Genomic DNA, 12,150 nt, shown 5'->3' on the forward strand with positions numbered 1-12,150 from the left:
ACTGATACACAACTGACCTTTTAATCTCTGCTTAGCACCAGGCTGATACTGTTCTTTCAGAAAGAACTCACTTTCAGACTCAAATCTTTATCGCTTGAGAGAATACTCCTTGATTTTTTTGTCAGATTTAATTCCATGTGGGAGATTTTTCCCCTCATCCTCACACTCAGGCATGGTTTGAAAGCTCACTGAACTCATTTCCATTAGACATTTTTTGAATATATCCCCTTTTGATTATCCTGTCAAAATAACACGGACTTAGTTTAGACACAGTGTGTAAACATGATTGAATAAAGGAACAAAGCAACTAAATAATATTACTTCCTGTCCCCAACAGTACTCCCTCTGGATCAAAGAAGCTGGAAACCAATTCTGGAGGTTCTGTTGGGTCAAACCCAGCATGGCACATCCTCTGGGATGCGTTTTAACCCTCCAATGAATAAAGAGGGAACAGATAGTGAGGTTGATTGAGAACTGGCTGAATGGCAGGTCTCACAGGACTACGACCAGTGGCACAGTCTAGTTGGAGACCTGTAACTAGTGGTAACCCCAGGGGATGATAATGGGTCCAATGTTGTTTAATGACTCGGGAAAGAGTGCCTCTTTAGCAAGTCCACTGATAATATAAAACTGGGAGGAGTGGCCAGACTGGGGATTGACTTGCTGAAAAGCAGCTCTGTGGAGTAAGACATGGGAGTCCTGGTGGACAAGCAGCTGCCCCTGAACCAGCAATGTGTCCCGGGGGGCAAGAAGGCCTATAGTATCCCAGAGTGCATGAGGAAAGGCACTGCCAGAAGGTGAGGGATGTGATCCTGCCCCTCTGCTCTGCCCTAGTGAGGCACATCTGGAGTGCTGTGTCCAGTTCTGGGTTCTCAGGACAAGAGAGACTTGGAGTTCCTGGAGTAAGTCCAGCAGAGGACTTTGAAGATGATTTAAGGACTGAAGCATCTCCGTTACAAGGAAAGGCTGAGGGAGCTGGGGCTGTTCAGTCTCGAGATGACTGAGAGGGGACCTCATCCACATCTGTCAGTGTCTGCAGGAAGGAGTCAGAGGATGGATCAGGCTCTGCTCTGTGGTGGTATTAAAAGATCATCTGGACACAACCCTGAGTAATATCCTCTAGGGCTCTCTGCTTGAGCAGAGAGGTTGGACCAGATGACCTCCAGTAATTCCTTTCCAACCTTACCCATTCTGTGATTCTGTGTGATTCTGAGAATTTTCATAACTGCTTTTGGACACTAACATGCTGATCATGGAAGCTTAGTCATCACACATTTAAAAGTTTTAACACAGGCTTCCACTCAAGGAGTCTGATGGCTTTCTAATGTGCATTTTTAACTGGGCTTCTAAAGCAGCAACTTCATCCCTGCTGCATGCTAACGATGGACTGTCAGTATCCTATGGAACTAATTACTTCTCTTTTAAATTGACAAAATCTTCTAGGCTGTATGTGGGAAAACAAAGGACAGAAGGGATCTCATGGATGGCCTAGACTACTTCTGTTGTCACAGACACCAATCTAATCTACATTAACTTAAAGAAAGAAGAATATTATGCTTGCTAAAAAAATTACAGTTATGGGTCTCTGAGCCAAGAAGTGCTTGGTTTTAAAGAAAACTGGTTGCATATGAAAGCCTTCTGATCATGATACACCTAACTGCTAGCAAGCTCTAGTCCCAAGGACCATGCAAAAAGGTAATATATAGAGATCTAACCGGCTATGATACCGATATAAATTCTATACCCCTCTCTCTAAACAATTCATTTCTCAGCTGAAATCACCCTTGAGGCTGGAAGTCATATATTATAATTCTGGAATGTGAAGTAACCCTTAATTCTGCCCAGCTTATCAAAAATCCCTGTCCTGCCCTCTCCCTTCTCACATTTCCTTGGATTCATTATGCCTTTAAAAGGGGAGATTGCTACTAAAATCCCAGTGGGGTTGACGGCTGGAGCAAGAGAAACAGCAGGAGTCTCCCAAGCAGAAGACTGTAACTGTTCCAGTAATTTGATCAGTCCAGTTCTTCCTATGCAAAAATCCTATCAATTGAGAGGTGTCCCAGAACACGCAAACAATGTATCTAGGGAGACAGGGAAAGAAAACAAGAAAAGAAAAGGAAAAAAAAATCTCAAATCATTCTTTACTAGGAGGTCAGAGTTCATTGGATTTCTACATTCACTGACCCTCATTCAAGGTAGGCTTGGTCCTATATTCCAGGCCTGGAACATTTCACCAGCTTCCTAATAACAGTTAAGATTTCCTAAGCAGGCTACAGAAGAGAAAGTGCTCGTTCAATACCAGAAGTCCACTGCCACATTTTCCTATTACAAGCTTGTCAGCCTGCCAGAGAACTTCTAGAACTCCTCCTTTGCTCTCTTCCCACAGAACACAAAGCAGCATATTCCTTCAGAGGCCCTATTCAAACTCCCTTACTTCTCCATGAGCCTGTATCTTTGAGACAATGGATAAGAGGAGGCGGACCACTTCCGCCATTCATTTGCTCAGCCTGCTGAAACGTCAGATCTGTCTGATCTTGCAGCAGAAGCATTATCCTTTGTTCTGATCAGGTTGCACAAATAGCTGTGCTTGTTTAAGTCACAGAGCAGAGATTTTTTTTTTTTCATGACCAATATGATTGCAGCTCACACAACACATTGTGTCCTACTAAAAATGTTGCAGCTCTGTTTTCCACCAGACCCAGCAGCTCTCCTACAAAAACGCCATTCAGTGTTACACACTAAGGAAGAAGGGGGAACTGCATAAATGCTGTTGCTACATGTATCCTAGACAAACACACCAAAATATCCATAGCCTCACCAAATGAGCCCAGACTCACAAGCAGCACATGAATGGGCTCACACTGAAGAAGCTGGAGAGCTACAAGATGACTATGACTCCCAAGATATCCCACCACTTCTCTGAAGGTTAGGCAGTGATGCCCATCAGCGACAGCTGCCTTTACAGGTCCTGACAGCTTATTTCTTCCCACACAGATAAACTCGGGTGGCCCAGCAACCCCTGCCACTGTGGTGACATACCTTTGCCCAGAATTCACGCTTGGACTGCTTGCCAGCCATCTGCAACTGAAGAGACAAAGGTTAGCCACTGCCTGGGCATATGAAAATTCGAAGTGGTACAGCTGGTGAGCAGCTCAGTTTCCCACATTGACATAAGAAAAATAAATCACCAACATCTACTGATAGAGTCATGAGGTCTCAAAAAATTACAAAGCATGGCTTTAATTTTCCCTTCCCCCTGTTCTACCATAATGCACACTTACTTATGAAAAACAGTTGCTATTATACATCCTTTCTTTTTCCTATGGTAGCATATCAAATTAGCCAGACAACACAACCCACAGGTTCTCCAGAACTTCAGCTTGTCAGAAAGTCTCATTCAGGTTGGAGGTTGAACTTTATGTAGTACCTCCAAATTTCTTACATTTTTGCCCAAGTGTAAGTATGCTGTGTCGTCTCTGTTATCAGGTAAAAGCTTGAATACCCATTTCTGGCTTCTAGCCAGCATTCAGAGAAAGAAAAAATTTGCTAATCCATGGCTGCAATGGAAAAAACACCTACCACGGGGAAAAAATCCTCCTGCCTTTAGCCAAATCTAATGTAATCTTTTCTCACAGCTGTAATATCACTCTGAATGCTTCACTACCTAACTTTAGCCTCACATATGGAGCACAGGGAATTACTGATACAAACCTTTTGTACAAGGCCAGTCTGGAAAAAAAAAAAAACATAAATGGTTCTGTTTAATACTCCCTAGTTTGCAATCAGAATCAATACAGTTCCGTGAAGATACTGCCATTTTAAGTAACGGCGATACCCTCCAAAATGCAACAGCATTATATGATTTCTCTTTCATAGAGGCTTTGATGTTCCTTCTATTATCCCAGTCTTGCTTTAGCACACATTTAATATTAGAATGCGTTCCAGGAGGCATATGGCAATAGAACTAGGTCAACCATTAACCAAATAACAGGAAGCTGCTCTGCAGAGCACACCCTTCAAAGCTTGCTTAATGAGCTAGCTCTTCAGAATGTGTCCTTCAGTAAGGTTGAAGCTAACAGTTCCATGGGGTTTTCTTTAAAGACACAAGGTCACCCAAGTTAGGCAACTTATGGGCATGAAAGACTCTGAGCAACCATCCCAAAATGTAAAGGCATCTAGGTCAGATGTTAAGAGATGAAGAACATTCCACAGTCATGCATGGGACATTGAACATCAGGAAGTAATTCCAGTAATTTCTTCATCTGATGTGCAAGCAGGACCCGTTTCATCATTGATCTGCTCCCACAATTTCACAGGAAAAGAACAGAGCCTTTGTAGACTTTGTAGGGAAGGATACTATCACTAGATAAAGAGTTAGCATCTCTGTCCAGGCGAGAGTCAATTCCAAACACTTGCAAGGTTTGAAAAAAAGGGTTGATATTAAGGCTTGCAAGTCAGTGTCTGACTAAATTCTTCATCTCCTGCTTTCTCCTTGATCTTGCTGAGATACATACAGGATTTAACATGATCTGCCAAACGCAGGAGAAAAAAAAATTGCATCATAATTTTTCGTATCTTTATTAGATCTACCTCCATCTTACCAATTGCTTCCACTAAATATCATATTCCATACTTCTAAGCAACCAGAGATGCCCAGGCTTGAAATACAAGTTGTTAGGACTGAAAAGCATCAGGCACCAAAGAACAGAACCCACAAGTAACATGGAAGCCAGAAAGAGTTCTAATTCATATTATACTGTCAACAAGGCACTAGAGATGGCCGGATCAAATTGTTTTTAAACAAATAAAAGACAAACACTTGCCAGCACTCTAAACGAAACGAAGTTTGCATACAACAGCCACTGATACCCATCACATAACTGCTGCAATAACATAACAGCCATGCACCATAAAGTAGTATAAACTTTTCAAATTCAAAAGTCACCATCAAGTTATGTGACTACAGTCAGATCTTGACACTAAGTGTATAATACATATTAATATTAGTTTTCTGATACTCTCATAAAAATGGATGCAGACTCTTATCTCTTTATCATGGTCTTCCTTTTGGACAGTATTTCTACAAAACAAAACATTCAGAGAACTTGAAGTCATTATTAACCCAAACAAAGACAACAATAAAAAAGTCTTCTTTACACCATTGCCAGTCTTATATTTCTCCATAATTTTTAACAGGAAGGAGTACTGTAAGCATTATATATACATCAAGAGTTTCCCCAGTAGTTCACAACTATCCTTGTGACAAAAATAAAAACAAAACAAAACTACAGCCATGTCCAACAGACGTTCTTCTACAAGTGCCTCCGTAACTGAGAACTTCTGTGTAACCAAGCGTCTGGGAGACAGAGACTCAGGTCCATCTTTCTGGTGCTAGATCCTCCTGGTTTACCAGATAATAATTCCAGTTCCTAATTACAGGCACAGCAAATGATGAGGCATCCATGATGACAGAGAAAACAGCCAGTGTGTGTGATCATATGTCCCTGCAGATTGCTTTGTATCTTAAGCGACAGCTCCTTGCTGAAACAGGCTAACTCAGTGGAAGACTGCCAAGCATGCTGTGGTGAGATTATCATCTTAGTAGTTATTTATAATAAACTATCTTCTGCAAGTAGCACCTTTTTCAGTATGAAAAAGTCACAGACAATGTATTTCCTTTGCAGTGTAGTGATGGTCTATGAGAAAATGTGCAGACAATATCTAGTGGCATTATTCATTTGAATATGAAGAAGCACTTCTGATGAACATTCTCCAGTATATTCTAAAAAGTGTTCAACACCACTAGAAAAAGCACAAGATTGCCAGATACTACAAAATACAATCTGCAATGAAAATTACATGGATAGACAGGACAGAGTGACCATCCTGTATGAAAAAATCTTGATTTTCCTGCATCCTTAATAACTCTGATGCTGAAACAGCTACCACAACATGGAGTTATCTATGGAACCAAGAAAAACTCCTGTCTTGAGAGATGTTGTTCGAGTTTCATATAATTCCTCAGTGCCATTATTTGCAAGTGTCCTATGCATAAGTCCTAGACTACCATGGCTTCAACCGAAAAACCTGAATGGGGCCAATGAAGCTAGGAGGACTGTGTAAGGATGACGTTACTGCAGAAAAGAGCAGTCTTCACACACAAGCCATGTTTTATATGCATCCCCCCCCTCCCATCACCAAATTGCAACTCAGAAAACATACTTGTGGGTTGACTACTCCCACACTCCCACCTGAGTTCTTAGGAACATATGAAGAAAGTTGTACTTTTGCAGGGCTACCACAGAACAGAATCTAGGACAAGGATTCAGTCAAGAGGATCTGTAATACATTCTTTGAAGATCCTGCTGAACAGGCAATGGAAACCGTGAGAGCTCTGATTATGGAGTTCAGCTCTGCTGTGCCCACCAGGAAACAAGCCCTCAGCTTTCCAGAGCTTCCCAGGCTGCAGATACAGGAAGGTATCTCCAGATGTTATGGGAGGAAAAACCTCAAACCAGTACACCAGTGTGTGACTGAGCTGATAAAAGACATACCCCACATTTCTAAGTCCAAAAAATGCTTAGCAAGTTAGAAATCTTTTTATTTCCACAGATTAGACAGATATTTGGCTCTTAAAAAAATAGTGTCACAGTAATTTGACAGTAGCTTTAGTCAAATAAGACAAAGGCATTCTAATAGTGCATTTCTGCTAAAATGAAAGCAGAAACAGTTCCGATAGCTTTGTACATTTTCTTAGTGATTACGGAGTGCCAAAGGCTACACAATACCATTTGCAGCATTTCATGCCTTCTGCATTTTGCAGCTGCAGAACAACGTTCTCAAATGGTTACACCTTTTGAACAAACTATCTCTGCACTAAAGCCAAAAGGATCCTCAACGAAACTCATCTGAAGCTCAGGACTTGAACATAACTGAACTCTTTCTCTAGATCTGCTACTTTGGCCTCCACACAGCCCCTTTTATAATCCATCAGACATGCCTTTGGAGTGCTCTTCATTTGTTTTGTTTTGTTTTTAAAACAAAACAAAACAAAACAAAAAACCAACCAACCAAAAAAAAAAAACCACACACCAAAAAAAAACCCCAAAAACACACCCACACCCCCACACCCACACCCACACAAACAGGTTCAGAAAGAGAGAAAGAAATGAAACCCTGCTGGGCTGAAGTTTTCAGATGACAAAGCAGAAGGTAATTGTTTAATACCAAGTATGAAAGCTGCATAAAAGGACAAGATGCAGAGGGGAAAAATCTATTTGGGCTTCCTGCACTGGCATGAAATGGCTGCTTTCCTTCTTACTGCCAGCTCCCATGCTTCATGTTGACATTACACATCCTGTGCTGTAGATCCACCCCCATGCTGATGCTTGCCCAACAGAATTATCTCCTGCGTCACAGCAGTGGTAACAGAACTGCTGGCTCTGCAGATATGAAAGCACTGTTTCAATGCTTAATACACGAAGCAACTGGACACACTACCAGATATTCTGGGTTGGTTTATGGCACTCTCAGTGCTGTATTACTTGGCCCAACCTTCTGTTAACCAGATGGTCTGTTCTCCCCTTGGGACCAAACCATTAAACTTTATTTTATTAATTCCTACCAAAATGCAGGGACAGTTTAGAACACTTGTATCTGATTTATCTCCAACAGGGTTGCTAAGATGAAAATGACCTAAAAATAACTGGAAATGCTGCTTCACACCAACAGAGAACAAGATCTTTTGGAGTAAATGTTTAAAAGATCTGCCAGATGAACTACCACAGCAGTATGAACCACATGGATAGCAACTTGTATTATGTACACATACTCAAAGGTACACACTCTTGTCATTGTAAAAGGGCCTAGGTGCATTTTCCCTGATCTACAGCACTTCTGCCTTGAACAGGCAATTACCATATTTGTGTCTATTCAAATCAATCCCTTAATTAAAAAAAAAAAAAAAAAGCCTTCCATGGCCCAAATTGTCCAGCCCCATAAAAAAAACCAACAAATTTGATTACTTCTTTTTCCTACACATACTCAAAGGTACACACTCTTGTCATTGTAAAAGGGCCTAGGTGCATTTTCCCTGATCTACAGCACTTCTGCCTTGAACAGGCAATTACCATATTTGTGTCTATTCAAATCAATCCCTTAATTAAAAAAAAAAAAAAAAAAGCCTTCCAAAACCATCCGTTAGTGGTGGGACTCCAGAACATCATGTACAGGCAACACAGCAACATGAATGTTCTCACCAGAACATCCAAAACAAAGTCATGAAATCATATTTCAGGGACACGCCAGTGCTGACTGAAGTCAAAGCTGAATGTTTGTAACATACATGCTCCTTCTGTCAAAACACAAACAGTAAGACTGAAAGGAAAGGATCACTTGAATGAAAGGGAAAGAATTATCCAATGCACACTCTTCCGCTGAATCTTGCAAATCTGCTACAACCATGCCCTCACATGCAACCACAAATGAGCATCTTATGTATGTAGGTGGTAGCTGTTGAAAGTTAAGGGCATCTTCTACTCAAGATGTAATTTCCAAACGCCTCCCTGAAAGCTCCATAAGATTAGTCCATGCAGCCAAGGATTTGGTCTTCAGATGTTAACTCACACAAGTAGCTGCAGTGAAACTCAAAATCGAAGTGACTATTCACATGAATGAGCTTTTACTGTATAAGGGCTTTAGCCCCCATTGTCTATTATCTACCAAATGTACTACAGCAACAAGAAAAAGCAATGGCAGTGAGGTCTGACCTATTTAAAAGCCTTTGTTAACGTTCCCAACAGTGGCAGTGAGGAGTTATAAAATAAATAAATAAAGCTACATGCCTGCACACAAAACAAAATCCCAGGAATGTAAGAAGAATTCTGCAAAAGTTGCAGTTTTACTGTCTTCCAAAGAAAATAGGAGACAAGCCCTATAAAATCTAACTATAATACATCATTTAAATCTGTTCTTCATGGCTACCACTACAGTGCAGTGCCTCCAAATCACTTTTCAGATTGCTGCAAACATCCATCTGTCTGAGGCTGTCTTCTAATCTAAACCTCCAAATCTCTGCAGGCTGGAGTGTCATATACGCTTAAATAGAACAGTACCACTTTTATCCAACTTTCTACACGTTATTAACTTCTAATGTGGAAGGAGATCACAAACCATCTTCTTTACACCACCTGGGCAACTAAAATGCTCTTTTGGTCATCCATTACTGAAAGTCTTACTGAGACATGAATAACTCCAATCTGGATGTCAACAGATCAGCAGGTACTGCCTTCAGCTCATAAGCACACTGCTTAATTCACCTGTAAAGAGGATTAGATGTCTTCAGCACATCAAGGAAACAAGGATGAGAACAGACTGTGTGGCATTTTAGCTCCATCTATCTTTAAAATTTCCCCAAAGAGCAGGATTTTTTTTATGTCCCATTTAAGTTACTAACTCATCATCATATGACTGGCCTCCACTGCCATGACATACAAAACTTTAGTATATGGTGACAGGCCCCCTAGAAAGTCATTCCACAACCTGAAACATCATCTACCCTTCAAACACACTAAAAATAGATTCCTTACCCCCCTGAGGTCTCAGCAGCCCATCTGATATTACAGTACAGTATTAACAAACCTATGTAGACATGAATTCTTAAAATAAATATCTTCAGAGATAAGACCAGAATACCAGCAAGCAAGTAATATTCCTGTACACCACTGAAGTAACATGGGTGAAGCTGTGGAAGCACTGAAGAGCCATGGAGGGCAAAGACCATTTCATGTTCATTTTGCAAGAGGACAGCATGTGCAACCTTTGGTCAACCTGCCTGTCATCTTGCCAAGCAACTTCTGACTCAAGGCTTGTTGTCTGAAAGACCTTTTCTGAGTACAGCCTCAGCAGTTTTCATGCAGTTCCTTGGGAGAACAACACACTGAAAATCTTGTCTTCCCCCCCTGCTCCACAGTGGAAGGAGAGCAACACATTTGTAGAGAGTGTGGAATGGAAAATTCATTGTAGTATGTTATCACCTCTGATAAATCTGATAAATTGAAAATAACTCAGGGTTACTCATTTATTCATGCATCTGGGAGACCCAAATACATTGACTCACTCTTTCAGCAGCCCCAGTGACTACTACAGTTTTGTCCCTGGAGCCAGAGATTCCAGATCTCACACATGCATGGATATTCTAGGAGGAGAAACCTGTGTGCTCTTGAGCAACAACAGCTTCTCCTCAACCCACTAGGGTGGAAACACACCAGGAGCCAGCACCACTGAAGGGTTAATACACTCATCCTGCAAGTCCTGAGCTGAAATCCACCATATATGCTGATGCACAACACAGCCTTCAGTCACGTTTTCCTACAGAAGAGTTCTCCTCTCCCCAGGTCCTGGTGCTGTTGCGCACTGGGCTGTTTTACACCACCTGCTTGATCACAGACCAGAACTTGGCCTCTACATGACCTGACATAGCTGAAAGCTGATATGCTTTCTCCCCACTGCCCTCCCCCAACGAAGATAAATGGTCATTTAGACCAAAAGGAACCCGTACCCATTGACTTAATTCAAGTTACATTAATTCAACTTTTGGGATGCACTCCTGTCCAGGAACCCAAACCCCTTCTTGCGAGACTGCAAGCTACAGCCATATGAAAGGGGAGGAACAATTAAGCAGTCAAGGAGCTAATTAACCAGGCTGAGAGCTGTCTGGCTGCTCTCAATTTTCCATCAGCCATTTGTTAACATTTTTACACTTGGCAAGTTATTTAGCTGAGCATGATAGAAGCAAGGCTTCAGAGCCCACCAGTGCTGGAGGTCCCATGTCCTGCACCCAGAGCCACTCAGCTGTAGACAGGGGAGGGAAAAACTGAAATGCAAAACCAGAGCTTCCAATCAAATATGGAGAGAAACCATTCCAATTGTTCGTTCTGACATTTATTTTTTTTCAAAGTGCCACTAGTCTCACAACACAGAAGGAAACAAGAAGATGACTCCATTGGCCACTGCTTTCCAAACTTTGCTGCATCACCAACTAAGTAGATACTGGATGTATATTAGTCTCTTCTTCCATACTCACCACAAGCAACAACACACTTGAGAAGGCATGATCAGTCAGAATTATAGCAGTGACACAGACACAAAGTGGCAGGTAACTAGTTCCCATCTCTCAAAGAGCAGAGCAGGTCTGCTCCAGCCTCACACACCAGAACCACTCATAAAAGGAGATTTTTCTTAAGTACACAGTAGTTTGTTTCAGCACCCTCAGCAGCAGAATCCAGCATCAAGGTCTTAATTTCCAATAGCCCTGTTAAATCCTAATTATGCCTATTTTATTGGGTAGAGGGATAGAGCACTGAAGGAATTAAAAAAATTTAAGAGCAAGATTTCAAGGGCTGGACCCCAATTCTCTGGTCTCCTTTGTGTTTGGTCAGAGAGACCCAAACCCCATTACAAAGAGCCACATGCCCACAAATCTAGCTGAGTCTGATTAGAACTGAAGAATCCAAGTCTAAAAAATAAAATCTTAAAATAAAAATTTTAAAATAAATACATAAAATCTTAAATAAATACCCGTGTGTCTCTCTAAGTGCTCTCCAGAAACAGTTTGCTCAACTAGAGATGAACACTCATCTTTGACTCACTGCATCCACCTCAAGATCGGCACTCCTGCAGCTATTTCAAGTTGAACCCAGACTGCAGTGTTCATTCTGTTTAATAAAAACTCAGAAAACAACAACAAAACAAAGAAAAACAAACAAAAAAAAAACCAACCAAAAAAAAAACAACAAAAGGAAATGAGGAAGAAGTTGCTAAACAATCACCACTGACATAAGCCACCTTCTCCAATCCCTCTAGAACTTCTGACTTAGGATCTATTTGAACTGTCAATTTAATATCAACAAGAGAGAGACAGAAAGGAAAAAAAAACACTTTTCAGCATCATCAGCCAGCTGAATTCTAGCATTTGGGCCACAGCAAGGCCTTTATTAATGATCCCTTTCCCAGCTGCACACTAAATTAAATTCTCCAGCAAGTCAAAGTAATTAGAAAGTAAATGAACGGCCCTCCATGTCACAATCATGCTGGACCAGAATCTTCCAGCACATGTAGTCTTCCCTTAGCTATGCTGTTAATTTTTTATAA

At 41.2% G+C, this 12,150-nt stretch overlaps 2 protein-coding genes across 3 annotated transcripts in view; one reads left to right on the top strand and one right to left on the bottom strand.

Moving 5' to 3' along the window:
* ZNF462 (zinc finger protein 462) overlaps nucleotides 1–12,150 on the bottom strand; it is a 92,564-nt gene that overhangs the window by 72,521 nt on the left and 7,893 nt on the right. The gene's annotated exons all lie outside the window — the stretch shown is intronic.
* The window catches only part of EIF4B (eukaryotic translation initiation factor 4B), a gene marked incomplete at its 3' end in the record, with an annotated part of 91,943 nt that continues 80,483 nt past the window's right edge, over nucleotides 691–12,150 (top strand). The window contains 1 exon segment of the mRNA XM_017806062.1: nucleotides 691–797. Within this exon segment, the coding sequence (XP_017661551.1) occupies nucleotides 691–797 (107 nt within the window).

The sequence above is a fragment of the Lepidothrix coronata genome, unplaced genomic scaffold (genome assembly GCF_001604755.1).
Source record: "Lepidothrix coronata isolate B3197 unplaced genomic scaffold, Lepidothrix_coronata-1.0 Scaffold14, whole genome shotgun sequence".
Lineage (NCBI taxonomy): Eukaryota > Metazoa > Chordata > Aves > Passeriformes > Pipridae > Lepidothrix > Lepidothrix coronata.